The sequence below is a fragment of the Heterodontus francisci genome, chromosome 30, assembly GCF_036365525.1.
Source record: "Heterodontus francisci isolate sHetFra1 chromosome 30, sHetFra1.hap1, whole genome shotgun sequence".
Lineage (NCBI taxonomy): Eukaryota > Metazoa > Chordata > Chondrichthyes > Heterodontiformes > Heterodontidae > Heterodontus > Heterodontus francisci.
This window is the reverse complement of record NC_090400.1, coordinates 7,210,543-7,230,756: the sequence shown is the minus strand read 5'-3', so window position 1 is coordinate 7,230,756 and position 20,214 is coordinate 7,210,543. Positions and strand designations below refer to the sequence as shown.

Here is a 20,214-nt window from a genome sequence, read left to right as displayed (position 1 = left end):
CTTCCCTTCCCTTCCTCGACTTCTCTGTCTCCATCTCTGGGGATAGGCAATCTACTAATAGCCATTATAAGCCCACCGACTCCCACAGCTACCTTGACTACACCTCTCCACATCCTGCCTCCTGTAAGGGCTCCATTCCATTCTCCCAGTTTCTCCGTCTCCAATGCATCTGCTCTGATGATGCAACCTTCCACAACAGCATTTCTGATATATCTTCATTTTTCCTCAACCGAGGTTTTCCCCCCACTGTGGTTGACAGGGCCCTCAACCGTGTCCGGCCCATTTCCCGCACCTCTATCCTCACCCCTTCCCGTCCCTCCCAGAACCGCGACAGGGTTCCCCTTGTTCTCACTTTCCACCCCATCAGCCTCCAGATCCAAAGGATCATCCTCTGCCATTTCCGCCACATCCAGCTTGATGCCACTACCAGTCGCATCTTCCCCTCCCTTCCCCTGTCAGTATTCCGAAGGGATCGTTCCCTCCGCGACACCCTGATCCACTCCTCCATTACCCCCACCACCTCGTCCCCTTCCCACTGCACCTTCCCATGCAATCGCAGGAGGTGTAATACCTGCCCATTTACCTCCTCTCTCCTCACTATCCAAGGCCCCAAACACTCCTTTCAGGTGAAAGTGATTTACTTGTATTTCTTTCAATTTAGTATATTGTATTCGCTGCTAACAATATGGTCTCCTCTACATTGGGGAGATCAAATGCAGATTGGGTGACCGCTTTGTGGAACCCTTCGCTCAGTCCGAAAACATGACCCCGAGCTTCTTCGCGCCTGCCATTTCAACACTCCCCCCTGCTCTCACGCCCGCATCTCTGTCCTGGGCTTGCTGCTGTGTTCCAGTGAACATCAACGCAAGCTCGAGGTACAGCATCTCATTTAACAACTAGGCATGCTATAGCCTACTGGATTGAACATTGAGTTCAATAATTTCAGAGCATGACGGGCCCCTGCCCCTTTTTATTTTGTTTTCTTTTTTCTTTATTTAAAATTTTGTTTCATTATTCATTTTCTTACCATGTGCGTGCTCACTGTTTTTTTCATGTTTGTGCTTTTGGTCAGGGCTGTTCATTTTTCTGTCAGTTAACACCCTCTTTGCACTAACGCTTTATCTTTCATCACACCATTAACACACCCTTTGCCTTTGCTCCATGACCTTCTGGTCAGTTATTCTCTGTGACCCACTGTCCTATCAACACCTTCCCTTGTTATCTTTTGCCCCACACCTACTTTATTTGCTTAAAACCTATTACATTTCTAACCTTTGCCAGTTCTGATGAAAGGTCACTGACCTGAAACGTTAACTCTGCTTCTCTCTCCACAGACATTTCCAGACCTGCTGAGTATTTCCAGCATTTCTTGTTTTTATTTCTGCCTTGGAACTATATCACCGTTCCTTCACTGTCAATGGGTCAAAATCCTGGAACTCCCTAACAGCGCTGTGGGTATCCCTACCCCACATGGACTGCAGTGGTTCAAGAAGGTAGCTCACCACTACCTTCTCAAGGGCAATTAGGGGTGGGCAATAAGTGCTGGCCTAGCCATCGATGCCCACATCCCATGAACAAATGAAAAAAAAGATTGATTTTGTCAGATGCATACTGTATTTTGCAGCAGGCAAACATCTTCAGTACGATAAACACATTTTGAGACGCCCTGAAAATGATGGGGTGCAACTTACTGCCTCATTCCCACCATCACTATGGCACCAATACCGACTTTGAATGCCACCCTGATTCAGGCCAAGGGACCTTTTAATTTGTGAATCAAGGTTTGCTGACTACACAAGACCCCAATTAGACTATGCTAGATGGAATTGCAGCCTCTCACACTCCACACAATCTCAACTGATGTCCAGCCAAACGGGAGCCCACAGGAAGGTTTTCGTTTATTTGTTTCTCCGAGCTCATCAAAAACACCCTGGGCTGCTATCACACCAAGTACCACCCGCTTCTAAAAATGGAACCCCTTCCTCCGCTGCACACCCACTCCTCTGACCAGATCGCTTGATATTGTGGGGACCCTGTGCTGCCGAGCTGTCCTGCAGGGGTTCTTATTTACGTCCGCAGGTCGCCAGCCCTACATTCCTCAAAATGGGCTGGGGTAACCCTCAGGACCATTGGGCACCTGATGGGCACAATCTGTCTGAACGCCAGCGAATATTAACCCTTAGGGCCCAGTTCATGGCTGATGGGTTTAAAATAGAGGTCGTGCACCATATAACCTTGCTGCTATAAGACTAGGAATAAGTGTGAATGATAATAGCACTTGAACACGTGTTGCACTGGTTATGACATTCCTCTGTCCAGTATTTCAGAAGTGATACTATCTTCTATTTTGAATGGATTAGCACTTGTGTTAAACAGTGGATAGGAGACTATTCCACAAAAGCATTAAACATTTGTCTGCCAATAGCACTGAGCAATTACTAGATCTGATCTCACTGTGGCCACACCATAAATGTCTTCAGGAAAGTTTGAAGCTTTACACATCATGATCATGCCTCTTGCCATGAAACACAGACATCTAAATTCAAGTTGTTGGTGAACCGTGAGCCAGCGTAGGTCAGTGAGCACAGGGGTGAGAGGAAACGGAACGTGGTGCAAGTAAGGATGGCATTTAAAAGAAGTCTTTCATTATCAATAGGAGGTGAAATTCCATTTATTTCTGTTGCAAAAGTTTCCCCCATAACGCGGACATTATTTTGTAGCTCCCTTTCCGCACGACCTAGTTATATCCATAATAAGATCACCTTTCGTCCTTCAGATGTCTCTGATTCTATCAGGTATAGAGCAGGGGAATGGGACTGTCTGGATTGCTCTACAGAAAGCTGCCATAGACTCGATGGGCTGAATGGCCTCCTTTGGCGCTGTAATAATGACTCTATGAGAACCATTTGGGATGCTTCGTAAGTGCCATCAACATGATACCTATCCACCAACAGTAGATGGACATCTAATGGATAAGTTACTGCCAATATAAATAGTATTCTGTACTTTACAGTGTTTCTTTTTTTACAGGTGATATCAATTGTTGTAAATTGAACAAACACTTTACCTGGGAGCTGACTGTATTGACCCGGCTGGACTCAATAGTTTGTCTTCTTCCAGATGGTAATGGTCCTGTTGAGTAGGCACCATAGCTTGGAATGACACTGCTGGCTGAGAGAGCATTTCCTGAGGAACGCTCTTGCAGGGACAGCTTCCTGCTAGAAAGTTTGGGCCTTGTGGCTATTTTTTTTGTCACAATGCTCACACTCCTGTAGGTTTTTGGGCAATCCTGGGCAGCATCACCTACTCCATTTGTTTGAGTGTCTCCTCTACCCTTTGATTGGTCTGTGTCCTCAGCTTCTGTGGCCTGGTATCTATTTTCCACATTTCCTAAAGAGGGTTCCTCGGACACCTGCACAGCAGCAACTTGCCGGACCAGGTGCTCCTGTTGAAGTTCGGAAACTCTATCCATCTCTGGGCTTTCTTCCACAGAGTCCCTTTCTGGATCTGAGATCGACATCATTAAGTATCTGGAACGGACCAGGTGGAAGAAGTTCTGGAAGCCACTAATTAACCGTCATGAAGTTCTCTTTGGCTAATGTATTTCCAATGTCCTATAGATCTGAAATCAAGAGTCAATGATTAGCATGAGAAACAGAGTAGGGAGAAATATACATTTTATAATATCTAGTTTACCAGAATCCATTGCACAGAATTATCAGAGAAGAATACATTCAGCTTTCTGAAAGAGCTCTCCAATTAATCACACTTGCCCAATCTTTCCCCAAGTATTTACCAAGTATTTATCCAATTCCATTTTGAAAGTTACTGTTGAATCCGCTTCCGCTGCCCTTTCACACAGTGCATTCCGGATCACAACACCACATTAACAAAATTCTCCTCATCTCCACTCAATTATTTTAAACATTTTTGTCTACTTATGTGTCTCTGAAGCACTTTGCGATATTATTCTATGTCAAAGGCTCTATTATAAATGCACCTTGCTGTAGATGAAAGACTTGGATTGCTTAATAGCCCATTCATTTCAAGACCATTCTGTTTTAAACGATTCTATGCTTAATCATTTCAAAATGCACAATTTTGTATTGAATCAGTGGAATAATTGAATTGTGGAACCTTGTCTTGCTGTTTTAAGAGTCTCCAAATAAAAGCAATGAGAGCGACACAAGTCAAGATTCTGTGTGTCCACAGTGACGCCACATTGACGACACTGGGTGGGGGGAGCAGTTTCACTGAGTGTCCTGGGGTGGGTGGGGTGGGGGGCACGGAGGCAGTATCACTGAGTATTCTTGGGGGGAGGCAGAGTCTCCGACTGCCCTGGGTGGACGCAATGTCACCGTGGGCATGGACCTTTGCCAAAGCTCCTCGGTTGAGGACCTGGATTTCATTGTTGGTGAGTAAGCCTGGTATGTGACACTGGGTTTGGATATTTGGAACATTAAGTTAGCTGATACGTCACAAGGTGCCCAAGGAGTTCTTACATCCAATAAACACTCATATTGATGGTAACTAACTGCATTGATTTCGAGATGCTCCAGAATCTTTGATTAAAGAATAATAAAAGAACACAGCAGAAGTGTGATGGCTTATTCTCATCAGAGGGTCTTCTGGTGTTTACTTAACAATATGCAAGTGCAAACATACCAGTGGGGGCACATGCTCTTTACTGAAGTCCAGAGAGCTCAGGCCTAGCTTCCCAGAGCCAATGGTCCAGTTTAAGCAGCAAATACTGCAGGTTACCAGCACAGAGAAGATGAGCGTCCCACTGCCTGTCCAGCTAGGGCCACCCTACCATTTAAGAGCATTGCTATGAGGGGTTATCCGAAACTGAAATAAGAAGAATCCCAGCCCCCAATGACAAGTCTACACGTCCAGGATTCGATCAGTGAACCAGACAGAGTGGGCAATCATAAAGATACCCTGGAATACTCTGGGTATACTCAGGCCCCATGGTCTTCACCACATCATGCACATGCATGTGCCATCAATCAGTGGTTCACCAGGCTGGACGTGCTGCAGTGGCTTCTCTTAGTCAAAGTTGCTGCCTCACTGACCAGCACCGAACAAAAGCTTTGATACCTGCCTCCAGGTAGCACCTTCCAGCACCTATCATACCAAGTCTTATGGAAGTCTAAATGGGATAGAGAGCAAAGGGATCTGGGGTACACATACACAAATCACTAAACACAGCAACATAGAGTTGCTAAGGCCATTAAAATAAAACTGACCATTGACATTAATTCTAAAGGGTTACAACTGAAAAGCAGAGAAGTTATGTTGAACTTGCATCGAGTCTTGGTTAGAGCACACTTGGAGAGTGAAATTGAGCAGCATGTAAATGGACTGAAGTCGATTGGCGTGTGAATGAAGAGTGAAATCGATCGGTGTGCAGAGTGAATGAAATCGATCGACGTGTAAATGGAGAATGAAATCGATCGTCGTGTAAAGGGAGGGTGAAATCGATCGATGTGTAAACGAAGAGTGAAATCGATCGGCATGTAAACACAGAATGAAATCGATCGGCATGTAAACACAGAGTGAAATCGATCGGCATGTAAACGGAAAGTGAAATCGATCGGCATGTAAACACAGAGTGAAATCAGTCAATATGTAAGTGGAGAGTAAAATTGATCGGCATGTAAATGGAGAGTGAAATTGATCAGCATGTAATTGGAGAGTGAAATCGATCAACATGCAATTGGAGAGTGAAATCTATCGATGTGTAAACGGAGAGTGAAATCGATTGGTGTGTAAGCGGAGAGTGAAATCAATCGATGTGTAAACAGAGAGTGAAATCGATTGGTGTGTAAGTGGAGAGTGAAATCGATTGGTGTGTAAGTGGAGAGTGAAATCAATTGGTGTGTAAGTGGAGAGTGAAATCAATTGGTGTGTAAGTGGAGAGTGAAATCGATTGGTGTGTAAGCGGAGAGTGAAATCAATCGATGTGTAAACAGAGAGTGAAATCGATTGGTGTGTAAGTGGAGAGTGAAATCAATTGGTGTGTAAGTGGAGAGTGAAATCAATCGATGTGTAAACAGAGAGTGAAATCGATCGGGATGTAAAACAGGCAGTTGATCCAATTATGTCCGTTTACCACCGAGTGCATTAGGTAAAAATTATGCTCCCTCTGCTAGTAAAACTGAGCATTGTTTGAAGACAATCAGGCAGCACAACAGAAACATTATCCCATCTCAGGAGGCACTCTCTTGAATGAGTATAGCTTACAGATTGGAAACTCATGGATAAAGTGAGTCATTACTAGGAACAAAAAGTATCCACAGGCTGAATAACAGAACTGCAGGCAGGCACTCTGCTAATGGAACAACACATTACTTAAGAGGGTGCAATGGGAAAAATAAACATAGGAACCGAATAGCAAACTAGACTAACAAAAGGCATTCTGCGAGTGAAAAGTATTTATGTGTAAATTGTGCTGTAGTGTCTAGATAGAAATGAGGATGTCAAGCAATAGTGTAACTCCACATAATTACAATTAATGATGTATTATTCACCCTCTGTACCTTGGCATTGCAATTGCAATCAATGTAATTCTGTCAAAACTACGAGAAATGCTGCAAACAGAATTTCCAAAGCCTTGTACGATCTCTCTGGGAGGAGGTGAAGCCAGATGCTGCAAATTATTCGAACTACCTTGGAGTTTAAGATTTTATTGGACTGGATTCCGTGTGGCCCCCTGATGCGGGGTCGGAGGCGAGGGGTGGGGGATGGAGTATCGCAACAGGGGGTGGGGGGCTGGCAGGACGGAGGGCCCGTCACTTCCCGTCACCAAGCGATCTTCCTAGAGTGGGATAAGCTGACGACAGCCAATTGAGGCCCTTAAGTGGCCTATTAACAGCCAATTAAAGACCTCATCCCACCGCCGGTGGAATATTACCAGCAGCAGGGGGTGCCTCCGCCACATGGGGAGGACGCCTTGTAACATGAGGCACCCTGCAGGAGGTGTGGTCCCTCCTTCGAGGAAAATTTGTGGCCCCCAGAGGATCCCCACTGGGAACAACTTTACCCCCCATAACCCCCCTTCCCCCTGGACTCATGACCACCCCCCCTACTCCCCTCTTGCCGGGGCCTTCCAGACTGGCCCCGGCAACCCCACCTCACCTACCGCTGATCCAGGGTTCCAGCGCTGGGCCTGGGTCTGCGGCCTCTGCAGTCCCGGTAGTGGCCACTGCTCCCGGTGGTGCAGCCGATACTGCTGAGATGCCAGCTCTCTGATTGGCCGGCAGTTTTTGGAGGCGGGATCCCTAGCTTTAAAGGGAAACTTTGACTTAAAAAGACCAGAAGATTGCTCGGGGTGGGGCCACGAAAAGGCAGAGGCAGGTTTAGAATAATTAAACACACAAGTTCCTTTGGCCCGTGAAGACACTAATCAGTCTCCAGCTCCTCACTTCCACATAAACGTCAGAAATAGCATGGTGTAATTAAAAACATACTTTAACATTCTCTATTGAGTGTGGAATCGTCCTCTCTTTCTTTAAGCGTCATCACCATCTGTACATTTTTAAGCCACAAGATGAAGGGAACTTATTAACGAGTCACATTGAATATATTCAAGTGACCAGTGTTGCACAAGTGAAGTGAATCAGCTCAGAACCCTCACTGCTGGTTCTGGGCCCAGGTACTGAAGTTCCTCGTTTTCAATAGCCTGACAGAACACAAGAGACGCCAATGTCCTGTTTACTCGATGGAAAGCCACCCTGTGACACGTCTCCCCTCGGAGGGAGCAGTCTTACTTGCTATGTCTTGCCTCTTTGTGACACAGAGACATCGGAACAGGAGGAGGCTCTTCAGCCCCTTGAGCCCATTATAAAGTATTTACAGAGTAGATACAGGCCATTTGGCCCAAACGGTCCTTGCCCATGTCTATGCTGCATTCCACCATTCAATTAGATCATGGCTGATCTGTAACTCAACTTCATTTACCCATATGAGGAACATTCTTTGTTTAGTCCTACTCAGGCCCCCTCCCTCACCTCTTTTTCTGGTACATTGGTGACTGTATCAGTGCTGTTTCCGGCTTGTGCCCTGAAATGCAAAATTTCATCAGCTTTTCTCCCAATGTCTCCCCTTCCCTCGTCTTCGCATGATACATCTCTGACTCTTCCCTTCCTTTGCTCAACTTCTCTATCCCCATTTTTGGGGATAAGCTATCCACAAATATTCACTATAACCCCAGAGACTCCCACAGCTACCTTGACTACACTTCCTCACACCCTACATCCTGTAAGGACTCAATTCCATTCTCCCAAATTCTCCGTCTCCATCTCATCCATTCTGACAATGCAACTTTCTGTACCAGCACTTACAGTATGTCTTCCGTTTTCCTCAGTCGAGGATTCCTCTCCACTGTGGGTGTCGGGGCCCTCAACCGTGTCCAGCCCATTTCTTGCATTTCTGCCCTCACTCCTTCCCCTCCCAGAGCCACGATAGGGCTCCCCTTGCCCTCACCTTCCACCCTACTATCCTCCGTATTCAACAGATCATCCTCTGGCATTTCTGCCACCTCCAGTGTGATTCCACCACTAAACATATCTTCCCCTCCCCTCTCCTTTCAGCATTCCGAAGGGACTGTTCTCTCTGCGACTTCCCGGTCCACTCCTCAATCATCCCCTCCCTTTTCATGCAGCCACAGGAGATGTAACACCTTCCCTTTTATCCCTTCTTTCCCAGCATCCAAGAGCTCAAACACTCCTTCCAGGTAAAACATCAATTTACTTGTACTTCTTTCAATTTATTATTCTGCATTTGCTGCTCACGATGCAGAATCCTCAACATTGGGGAGACCAAAAATAAATTAGGTGTCCACTTTGCAGAACCCCCTCTATTCAGTCTGCAAGCATGAGCTACTGGTCACCTGTCATTTTAATTCTCCGCCGCACTCCCACTCAGACCTCTGTCCTCAGCCTCCTGCAGTGTTTCAATGAAGCTCAACACAAGCTCGAGGAACAGCCCCTCAAATTTTAGTTCAGCACTTTCCAGCCTTCTGGACTCAGGAACGAGTTCAACAATTTCAGACTGTAAGCTCTGCCCCATTTCTTTTTAGACAGGAGCAGATACTGATTATTCTGATTTTCTAATTTACACCTTCTCCAGATTCATCTTTTGATTCTTTACTTGTCCCATTACCATCTCCCTTTGCCTTACATCATGATCCCTTTAGTTATTGAATCTCTCCTGCCTTCCACTTGATCTCAGATCTTCCTTTTTCATCTCTCCTCCCCCCATTCCTGCCTCTGTACTTACTTAAAACCCGTAATATCTCTACTTTTTCCAGCTCTGATGAAAGGTCACAGACTTGAAACGTTAACTCTGTTTCTCTCTCCACAGATGCTGCCAGAGCTGCTGAGTATTTCCAGCACTTCCTGTTTTTATTCCATTTCCCCATCTTTTCTCCATATCCCCTGATACCCTTACACAAAAAAATCTACCAATCTTAGTTTTAATTATTAACCCCCAAAATTCGCAGCTTTTTGGGGAGAGAGTTCCACTTACCCTTTGTGTGGAAATGTCCCTCCTAATTTCACTCCTCAATTGCTTGGCTTTAACTTGAAGATTGTGGCCCCTTGTTCTGGAGTCCTCCACTCGAATCATTTTAAGTGGAGTGACAGAAAAGACAGCATCTGCCATGTTAGGCATGTACAGAGAGAACCATATGCTTACCACTCTGATACCAGGAGAAGCACTGAGTTCTGTAATATGTAGGCTGTGCTGCAATATATGTGAACTATATGTTTTATAATAGGAGCCACTGTAGATCTGTTCTTTGCATTTTTTGATATTTAAACAGGCAGTTGTTCAGACATGTACATAAAGCTACACCCAAATATACAACCTCCGCTCTATAATTTGTCAAAACATTCTGCGCAACCTCAAACCCAGATGTGTGACACCACAAATTATGCCCATATAATGATATGGGCCAGGATGAAGCTATTACACTGGGCAGTATATCTGCGAAGGATGTGTAGTGATTACATCACTGGACTAGTAACCTAGATGAACTTGCGTTCAAATTCTGGACATTGATGCTGTGGATTGGTGCAATAACTCATCAATCCACTCATGTCCTTTAGGAAGGAATCCTGCCATCCTTACCCAGTCTGGCCTATATGTGACTCCAGTCCCACGCCAACATGGCTGTCTCTTAATTTCCCTCTGAAATGAACAAGCAGCTACTCAGTTGTATCTAACCATTACCAATGGTTCAAGGAGAAAGCCCATCACCACCTTCCCAGGGCAGCTAGGGGTGGGCAATAAATACCAGTCTTGCCAGCAATGCCCACATCCTGAGAATGATCTTTTTTTAAAGGGTTGGATCTGATATTTTGAATGCTGGAATTAGAGCCTATCTCTACCTTTTACATGTGGAATGATGTGAAGCATGGGAGCTAAGGAGATGCGACAAAGCGGCGTAAGCAATGCAGGAGCAGCTGCAGCATTAATCTGAAGTTAACTTAAAGTCCTTATTGAGACACTGGGTCGAGTTAACTCCCTTCGTCCACAGGATCTCAGTGGTTCTGCTCCTAAAATCATGGGGATACATTTACTGCCCCTTTCCAGTGCCACTCCCAGTCTGCTCCTGCCCCACTTCTACCCTATCCCACCCTGCTCCTGCCCCACTCTCGCACTGCTCCCCTCCCAGTCCTGCCCCACACCTACCCCGCTCCTCCTGCATTCCTGGCCTGCTTCTCATCGGCTCATGCCCTGTTCTCGGCCAAGCTTCCATCTACTCCCAGTGCATTACCCCTCTGTCCCTGTCAGTGCCATTTTACACTGACTGATGAGAGATTAGTCAGAGGCCTGTGATGCACACAGTTGATAACAGGCACTGAGCATGGATACTCTTTCCTCCACACCCTGTTTCCTCCTTCTCCCACATCCTGGGCCGTATTTAATGGAGGCAATGGGGGTCTCGCCCGCCAGCTGAAATGCAGGCGAGAGCCACACGTCGCCTCTTTGCAGGAAGGCCCACTGCATCTCATGCCAATCAGGCACATCACAGGGCAGCAGTGGGCCTTCCCTTGGAGTATGGACCCCAGCAACAGAAGCCCGCCCACTGAGAGCTGCCGCCCAATCAGAGGCCAGCAGCTCTTTAAAGTGAGCAGTGTCACCATGGAAGCAGAGCTTCTGTTGGTAATGTACCACCCAGAGGCCTAGGATCATTGATGGACCAGGCCACAGTGGAGCCATGGTGGGAGGGGTCTGCAGAGTGAGGGTTTTGGGGGAGGGGGTTCTGGGGGGGCGGTCAGCAGTAAGTGCAGAGGGGTGGCTCTCAACAGGCCCCCCCTTCCCAATGCCAGGTGCCTTGAATAGGCACTAAGTGGTTTTAATAAGGGACCCCGCCCCCAACCCCACCCCGGGAGCCAGCAAGCAACAGGCAGGGGTTTGCTTGTTGTGCTCCCCGTGTGGCGACAAGCTTGCCTGCATCTGGGCAAATACTGGCGGACGTGAGATGAAGCCCTTAATTTGGCATTATTTTCCCACTTAGAAGCTTCAATTGGCAGCGGGTGGCAAGGCCACTGGGGAGAGCATAAAATCCAGCCCTGATTCCGCTCTCTCCCCCACACCCTGATTCCGCTCCCGCCCCCACACCCTGATTCTGCTCCCGCCCCCACACCGATTCTGCTCCCGCTCCCACACCCTGATTCCACTCTCTCCCCCACGCCCCGATTCCACTCTCTCCCCCACAGCCCGATTCCACTCTCTCCCCCACACCCTGATTCCACTCCCGCTCCCACACCCCGATTCCATTCTCTCCCCCAAACCCCGATTCCACTCTCTCCCCCACACTCCGATTCCATCCTCTCCCCCACACCCCGATTCCACTCTCTCCCCCACACCCCGATTCCATTCTCTCCCCCACACCCCGATTCCAATCTCTCCCTCACACCCCGATTCCACTCTCTCCCTCACATCCCGATTCCAATCTCTCCCTCACACCCCGATTCCACTCTCTCCCTCACATCCCGATTCCACTCTCTCCCCCACACCCCGATTCCACTCTCTCCCTCACATCCCGATTCCAATCTCTCCTTCACACCCCGATTCCACTCTCTCCCTCACATCCCGATTCCACTCTCTCCCCCACACCCCGATTCCACTCTCTCCCCCACACCCCGATTCCATTCTCTCCCCCACACCCCGATTCCACTCTCTCCCCCACACCCCGATTCCAATCTCTCCCTCACACCCCGATTCCACTCTCTCCCTCACATCCCGATTCCACTCTCTCCCTCACACCCCGATTCCACTCTCTCCCTCACATCCCGATTCCACTCTCTCCCCCACACCCCGATTCCATTCTCTCCCCCACACCCCGATTCCATTCTCTCCCCCACACCCCGATTCCACTCTCTCCCCCACACCCCGATTCCAATCTCTCCCTCACACCCCGATTCCACTCTCTCCCTCACATCCCGATTCCACTCTCTCCCTCACACCCCGATTCCACTCTCTCCCTCACATCCCGATTCCACTCTCTCCCCCACACCCCGATTCCATTCTCTCCCTCACATCCCGATTCCACTCTCTCCCCCACACCCCGATTCCGCTCTCTCCCCCACACTCCGATTCCATTCTCTCCCCCACACCCCGATTCCACTCTCTCCCCCACACCCCGATTCCACTCTCTCCCTCACATCCCGATTCCACTCTCTCCCCCACACCCCGATTCCATTCTCTCCCCCACACCCCGATTCCACTCTCTCCCCCACACCCCGATTCCGCTCTCTCCCCCACACCCCGATTCCGCTCTCTCCCCCACACTCCGATTTTGCTCTCTCCAACCACACCCCGATTCCGCGCTCACCCCCACACCCCAATTCCGCGCTCACCCCCACACCACGATTCCATTCTGCCCCACACCCTGATTCAACTCTGTCCCCCACACAGCGACTCCTCTCTGCCCCACCACACCGTTCTGCTGATAACCCGTCTGCCTCAGCTCCATGGAGAAGCTGTCCTATTTCCCACCAGCTCCACTCAGCACTAGATTAGTGCTCACAGTTTAATGTTGAAGTATAAATGATGGTCAACCCCTGATATCGCGCATGCCTGGCATCTTCTTCTTCTTCTTCTTTGGCCTCCTTGTCTCGGGAGACAATGGGTAAGCACCTGGAGGTAGTCAGTGGTTTGTGGAGCAGCCCCTGGAGTGGCTATAAAGGCCAATTCTAGAGTGACAGACTCTTCCACAGGTGCTGCAGATAAAATTGGTAGACGGGACTGTTACACAGTTGGCTCTCCCCTTGCCCTTCTGTCTTTTTTCCTACCAACTGCTAAGTCTCTTCGACTCGCCACACTTTAGCCCCGCCTTTATGGCTGCCCGCCAACTCTGGCGATCGCTGGCAACTGACTCCCACGACTTGTGATCAATGTCACAGGACTTCATGTCGCTTTTGCAGACGTCTTGAAAGCGGAGACATGGACGGCCAGTGGGTCTGATACCAGTGGCGAGCTCACTGTACAATGTGTCCTTGGGGATCCTGCCATCTTCCATGGCCAAGCCACCTCAAGCGCCGCTGACTCAGTAGGGTGTATATGCTGGGGATGTTGGCCGCCTCGAGGACTTCTGTGTTGGAGATACGGTCCTGCCACCTGATGCCAAGGATTCTCCGGAGGCAGTGAAGATGGAATGAATTGAGACGTCGCTCTTGGCTGATATACGTTGTCCAGGCCTCGCTGCCGTAGAGCAAGGTACTGAGGACACAGGCTTGATACACTCGGACTTTTGTGTTCCATGTCAGTGCGCCATTTTCCCACACTCTCTTGGAAAGTCTGGACATAGCAGTGGAAGCCTTTCCCATGCGCTTGTTGATTTCTGCATCAAGAGACAGGTTACTGGTGATAGTTGAGCCTTGGTAGGTGAACTCTTGAACCACTTCCAGAGTGTGGTCGGCGATATTGATGGATGGAGCATTACTGACGTCCTGTCCCATGATGTTCGTTTTCTTGAGGCTGATGATTAGGCCAAATTTGTTGCAGGCAGCCGCAATCCTGTCGATGAGATTCTGCAGACACTCTTCAGTGTGAGATGTTAATGCAGCATCATCAGCAAAGAGAAGTTCCCTGATGAGGACCTTCCGTACTTTGGTCTTCGCTCTTAGACGGGCAAGGTTGAACAACCTGCCACCTGATCTTGCGTGGAGGAAAATTCCTTCTTTTGAAGACTTGAACGCATGTGAGAGCAGCAGGGAGAAGAAAATCCCAAACAATGTAGATGCGAGAACACAGCCCTGTTTCACGCCACTCAGGATAGGAAAGGGGTCTGATGAGGCGCCGCTATGCTGAATTGTGCCTTTCATATTGACATGGAATGAGGTGATGATACTTAGTACCTTTGGTGGACATCCAATCTTTTCTAGTAGTCTGAAGAGACCACGTCTGCTGACGAGGTCAAAGGCTTTGGTAAGATCAATGAAAGCAACGTAGAGGGGCATCTGTTGTTCGCGGCATTTCTCTTGTAGCTGACGAAGGGAGAACAGCATGTCAATGGTGGATCGCTTTGCTCGAAAGCCACACTGTGCCTCAGGGTAGACACGCTCGGCCAGCTTCTGGAGCCCATTTAAAGCGACTCGAGCGAAGACTTTCCCCACTATGCTGAGCAGGGAGATTCCACGGTAGATGTTGCAGTCACCTTGGTCACCTTTGTTTTTATAGAGGGTGATGATATTGGCATCGCGCATGTCCTGTGGTACTGCTCCCTCATCCCAGCACAGGCAAAGCAGTTCGTACAGTGCTGAAAGTATAGCAGGCTTGGCACTCTTGATTATTTCAGGGGTAATGCCGTCCTTCCCAGGGGCTTTTCTGCTGGCTAGAGAATCAATGGCATTACTGAGTTCCGATTTTGTTGGCTGTACGTCCAGCTCATCCATGACTGGTAGAGGCTGGGCTGCATTGAGGGCGGTCTCAGTGACAACATTCTCCCTGGAGTACAGTTCTAGGTAGTGCTCAATCCAGTGGTCCATTTGCTTGCGTTGGTCAGTGATTGTGTCCCCTGATTTAGATTTGAGGGGGGCAATCTTCTTGATGGTTGGCCCAAAAGCTCTCTTAATGCCATCATACATTCCTCTGATGTTTCCGGTGTCAGAGGCCAGCTGAATACGACTGCATAGGTGTTGCCAGTAGGCATTTGCGCAGTGCCTGGCTGTTCTTTGTATAGAGTAATATTAACTTTGGACAATGGTGTAATTTCAATGGAAAGGAGGATATGAATTCGATATTACCGCTTTTGGAGCTCCATCCCCGGGCTGTCATCGTTCTGGCAACCTGACGCCCACTGGGGTTTAACATGTGTCCCACTGTCTTAATGGTGGTGTAATTAACAAACCTGTTTATCAACACATGGTGTGAAAAAAATCACTTCAAACGTGTCACCATTGTGCATTATCACCGCAGTGAAAGCACAGCTTCTTCTATACGACTCCAGAGTCACAGCACGGAGAGCTCTGGGATCACTCAAAATCTAGCTAGAGTTGTGATAGGTGGGTTAAGGTCTGCGAGTGCTGATGGGCTGCATATCCTTGACTGCTCTCACTGAAGACAGCACCTTTTTGAAACGCATTTACTATGCAGCTGAGCTCAGCAGTAATTCTCCATGGCACTCTGGCTAATTAATGTGCAGAATCTGCTCATTGATCCCAATGCAGTAAATACAGCTCCTCTTTTCGACCAATCAGCTAACTAAGTGGGGTGTATTGTCACTTTTCCATTTGACAATCAGAAGGTTACAATGAATCACAAGTACTTTCACTAATTACTGAGAAACATTGACAAAACACATCCGCTGGTGGGAGTAAAGGACTTGGTGTCGGACTTGTTTCTGAAAACGTTTTGCTGGGGCTGCTTTTATATCACAGCTCTGATGCTCGAAGACTCTGTGACCTACAACTGAGACAATGCACCTGGAAACGGCAAATGGAATTTGACAAGTGATCCTCTTCCCATCCTGTGCGGGCAAAGTTTGCAGCAAAGTCAAATGGCCAGTTCCATCAGGACCCGCTGTTTTATTCTGAGGCCTCCCCAGACAATACAAGGTGTAGAAAGGAAAGGCTTATGTTTTTATTGTCACTTTCAACAGCAACAACACCCTCAGGACGTCCCAAAGTGCTTCAAAGCCAATGAAGTTTTTTAAAGTAGTCACTGTTTTAATATAGGAAACACAACAGCCAAGTTGCACACATCAAACTCTCACAAACAGCAATCTGATAATGACCAGACAATCTGTTTTAGTGATGTTGATTGAGGGATAAATATTGGCCAGGACACTGGGCAAAACTCCCCTGCTCTTCTTCAAAATAGACAGTCATAGAGTTATACAGCACAGAAACAGGCCCTTCGGCCCATCATGTCTGTGAGAGGGCAGATGGTGCCTTTGTTTAATGTCTCATTCGAAAGACGGCACCTGAGACAGTTCAGCACTCCCTCAGTATTGCACTGGGAGTGTCAGACTAGATTATGTGCTCCAGTCCCTTGCTATCAGCGAGGTCCAAAGTCTGAATGACAAATTGCTGACTGTAATTTCAGAGCAAGTACCCCAGCACAGCTGTTTTGAATTGGAAGGGGTTCCATAATATAAAATGCATCGTACTTGAACTCATTCACTGGCCCACACGCACTGTAGCACTGTCTTCCTCACCCTGAACCCAAGTCTCGAGCTGCAGTTAATCAGCAACTGAATTTCTCCAAAAGACACAAAAATTGTCTTAATTATCTCAGTGTGAGCTCCGCTATCGTCAAGGAGTGCAGTGGATGACGTGCTTTTCAAAAAGGAGAATCTTAACGACATTAAAGACTTCAAGTAAAACTCTGATGATGGTTCAGCCTTTGAGCTGGATGCATCTGTCATTTTCTTGTAAATTTTTGATATTGAAGTTAAGAAGGAAACTGAGGGGAAGCCAACAATAAGAGGCTGTAGCAGAAAACTGGTGTAAAAGGGAAGAGGTAATCTCAAGTAACCATGTTTCACAATGAAACACTTTAGTAAAAGGTAGCAATGCATTTTGGCTTTGTAACCATTCTAATGCCTACTGCATCTCTATCTTTTATTACACATTTTCAGATTAACACATCAGGATGTGTAATCATGTTTAATCCATGTAACAATTCAACACAGCACACTGATTCAATCGAGGATTTCAAAAGAGAACTGGATAATTATGTGAACAGAAAAAATTTGCAGGGCTACAGGGAAAAGACAGGGGAGTGGGACTAAGTGAGCTGCTGTTGCAGAGACTCGGCACAGACACGACAGGTCGAATGGTGCAACCATTCTCTGCTGTAACCATTCTATGATTCTGTGAAATCTTTAATACTGAACACTTCACTTAAGCAAGGAAGAAATACTTTTTTCTTATTCATTCATGGGATGTGGGTGTCACTGGCTAGGCCAGCATTTATTGCCCATCCCTAATTGCTCTTGAGAAGGTGGTGGTGAGCTGCCTTCTTGAACCGCTGCAGCCTATGTGAGGTAGGTACACCCACGTTGTTACGAAGGGAGTTCCAGGACTTACATTTATATAGCCCCTATCACAACCTCAGGCCATCCCAAAGCATTTTGCAGCCAATAAATGTAGCCAGGATTGTTATGTAGGCAAATGGCAGCATATTTATGCACAGCAAGATCCCACAAACAGCACTGAGAAGAACAACCGCTCAATCACATGGCAGTCGCGGCTCAGTGGAAGCACCCTCTGTGAATCAAAAGGTTGTGGCTTCAAGTCCCACTGCAGAAACCTCAGCGCATAGTCTAGGCTGAGCCTCAGCGCCGGACGGCACTGTCGGAGGCGCCACCTCAGATGGGACTTTAAACCGAGACCTTGTCTGCCCTCTGTACAGCTCTCAGGGGACTATTCAAAGAAGACCAGGTGACTTCTCCAGTGTCCTGGCCAATATTTATCCCTCAACCAACATCACTAAAAAAAAAGGTTATCTAGTCATTATCACATTGCTGTTTGTGGGAGCTTGCTGTGTGCAAATTGCCTGCTGTATTTCCTGCATTGCAACAGTGATAACACTTCAAAAGCACTTCACTGGCTGTAAAGCATTTAGGGACACCCTGAGCTTGATACCTCATGGGTATAAAATTGTGGGCTGGCAAGTGGGTGCCTCGGCCTTGATAGCCACACACACATGCACTTTCCTGATGGGCTCATTGGACAAGATTCAGCTACAGGGACCCTGGCTGAGTTTATTGTCCTGCCCGAGTTTATTGTCCTGCCCTAGCTCAGGACTGGTTTCCCCTTACAGATTCTGTTCTGCAGGATAAAACAGATTTTAAACAAGGACAAGATAAAAGGAGACATATTAGGCCAAGGGGTTAACTTGGTTTCTGACTAGTTGTCCTGGCAACCTGACTTTCAGTGAGCTTTTAATTTTAGAATTAGAATTAGAATATTTTGGGCGTTTCTGTTTCACTAAATTTAAAAGCAAATTTGCAGTGCTATTCAAATTTAAAAATAAGGTATAGGGGTAGAAATAGGTTTGTGTTGCATTCATTTCACAGATGTAACAGTGGCCCAGCAATGGGACAGTGTGCATTCAATCTGCACCAATGTTGCTCCTGCTGCTAAATTCATGATGCCTGTTTTTATTCAAGTGGCCCAACCAGATGTCAGGGCAGTGTAAATACGGAGGCTTGTGCTTGTTAAAGGCAGTTCACGCTAAAAATATGGATGAGGCCTGAGCATTGATTGTAACTGGTTCAGTCAAGCTCTATTCGCCCAATGTGAGTCTGGGCTTGGACCCTTGCCAGACATTTTATCATGGATGCTTCTCCCTGTAGTTGTCATGGGGCCTACTAATTGGGCTGCAGCACACAGTTCAAGGTGCCCATTGATATCACAAGGCTTTGGTAGTTGACCAAAATGCTGTTTATCAACAAAAGTGAAAAGCCAAATAAATGATCAAACTTATGACAGTTTTTCAAAAGGAATTGACAATTTAAACAGAATCTACTGCACCGAAGTCTGTTTGCAACACAGAGCCGCCGGTAGAGAAATATCAAAGGAATTCTTTCCCTGGTGGCTATTTATAGCAAACTGCAAGCGTGCTCCATGTATAAAAAGCAGAAAATCTTCCCACAACATTCACAATGACACTAACACAGTCACCAAAGGAGCTCCTCCTACCACCACCTCCTATTAATATGAAGGGTTCCTCATGGAGCCAATATTTACACATTTCAAAACATACCACAGGTCAGAGAGCTTGAACATTCAATGTCCTGGATCCACTGGATGACATCCTGTACACTCAGTACCTTTTAGTTTAGTTTAGTTTAGTTTAGACATACAGCACTGAACCAGGCCCTTCGGCCCACCGAGTCCGTGCCGACCATCAACCACCCATTTATACTAATCCTACACTAATTCCATATTCCTACCACATCCCCACCTGTCCCTATATTTCCCTACCACCTACCTATACTAGGGGCAATTGCTAATGGCCAATTTACCTATCAACCTGCAAGTTTTTGGCTGTAGGAGGAAACCGGAGCACCTGGCGGAAACCCACGCAGACACTGGGAGAACTTGCAAACTCCACACAGGCAGTACCCAGAATTGAACCCAGGTCGCTGGAGCTGTGAGGCTGCGGTGCTAACCACTGCGCCGCCCATAATTACAGTACCTGTAATAATCTCAGCCAAACAATCTGGACTTTTACTCAGAGCAGAATCTGAAGGGTTTAATAGGCAGTAACGATAAAAGAGGGTGTACAAATTCTGGGCTAGATTGTGACTATGTGCAATGGTGTAAAACAGGCCATAGCGAATCAGCTGCTGTTTTATATATCTTCATGTTTTTACTTCCAGTGACTGCAATGTGGAGAAAGTCATTCAGAGGGTGGAGCAGACTCACTATCACCTGTTTAAACAATCACACTACATCCAAATCCAGCTCACTGAGACAAACTCACATTAGATGAGTATATCAGGAAAAATACACAACTGAGCAACCAACCCCCACTCAACCTCCACCCAACCCCAACTCACCCTCCAACCAACCTCCACTCAACCTCCACCCAACCCCAACTCACCCTCCAACCAACCCCTACTCAACCTCCACCCAACCCCAACTCACCCTCCAACCAACCTCCACCCAACCCCAACTCACCCTCCAACCAACCCCTACTCAACCTCCACCCAACCCCAACTCACCCTCCAACCAACCCCTACTCAAC

General features: G+C 47.4%; 1 protein-coding gene across 9 annotated transcripts in view; it reads right to left on the bottom strand.

Moving 5' to 3' along the window:
* camkk1a (calcium/calmodulin-dependent protein kinase kinase 1, alpha a) overlaps positions 1-20,214 on the bottom strand; it is a 362,000-nt gene that overhangs the window by 179,583 nt on the left and 162,203 nt on the right. For all 9 annotated transcript variants that reach the window (XM_068010057.1, XM_068010055.1, XM_068010064.1 and 6 more), the window contains one exon: positions 3,068-3,622. In XM_068010057.1, coding sequence (XP_067866158.1) covers positions 3,068-3,523 — 456 coding nt within the window. In that variant the 5' untranslated portion in view covers positions 3,524-3,622. The remainder of the gene's footprint in view (positions 1-3,067; positions 3,623-20,214) is intronic.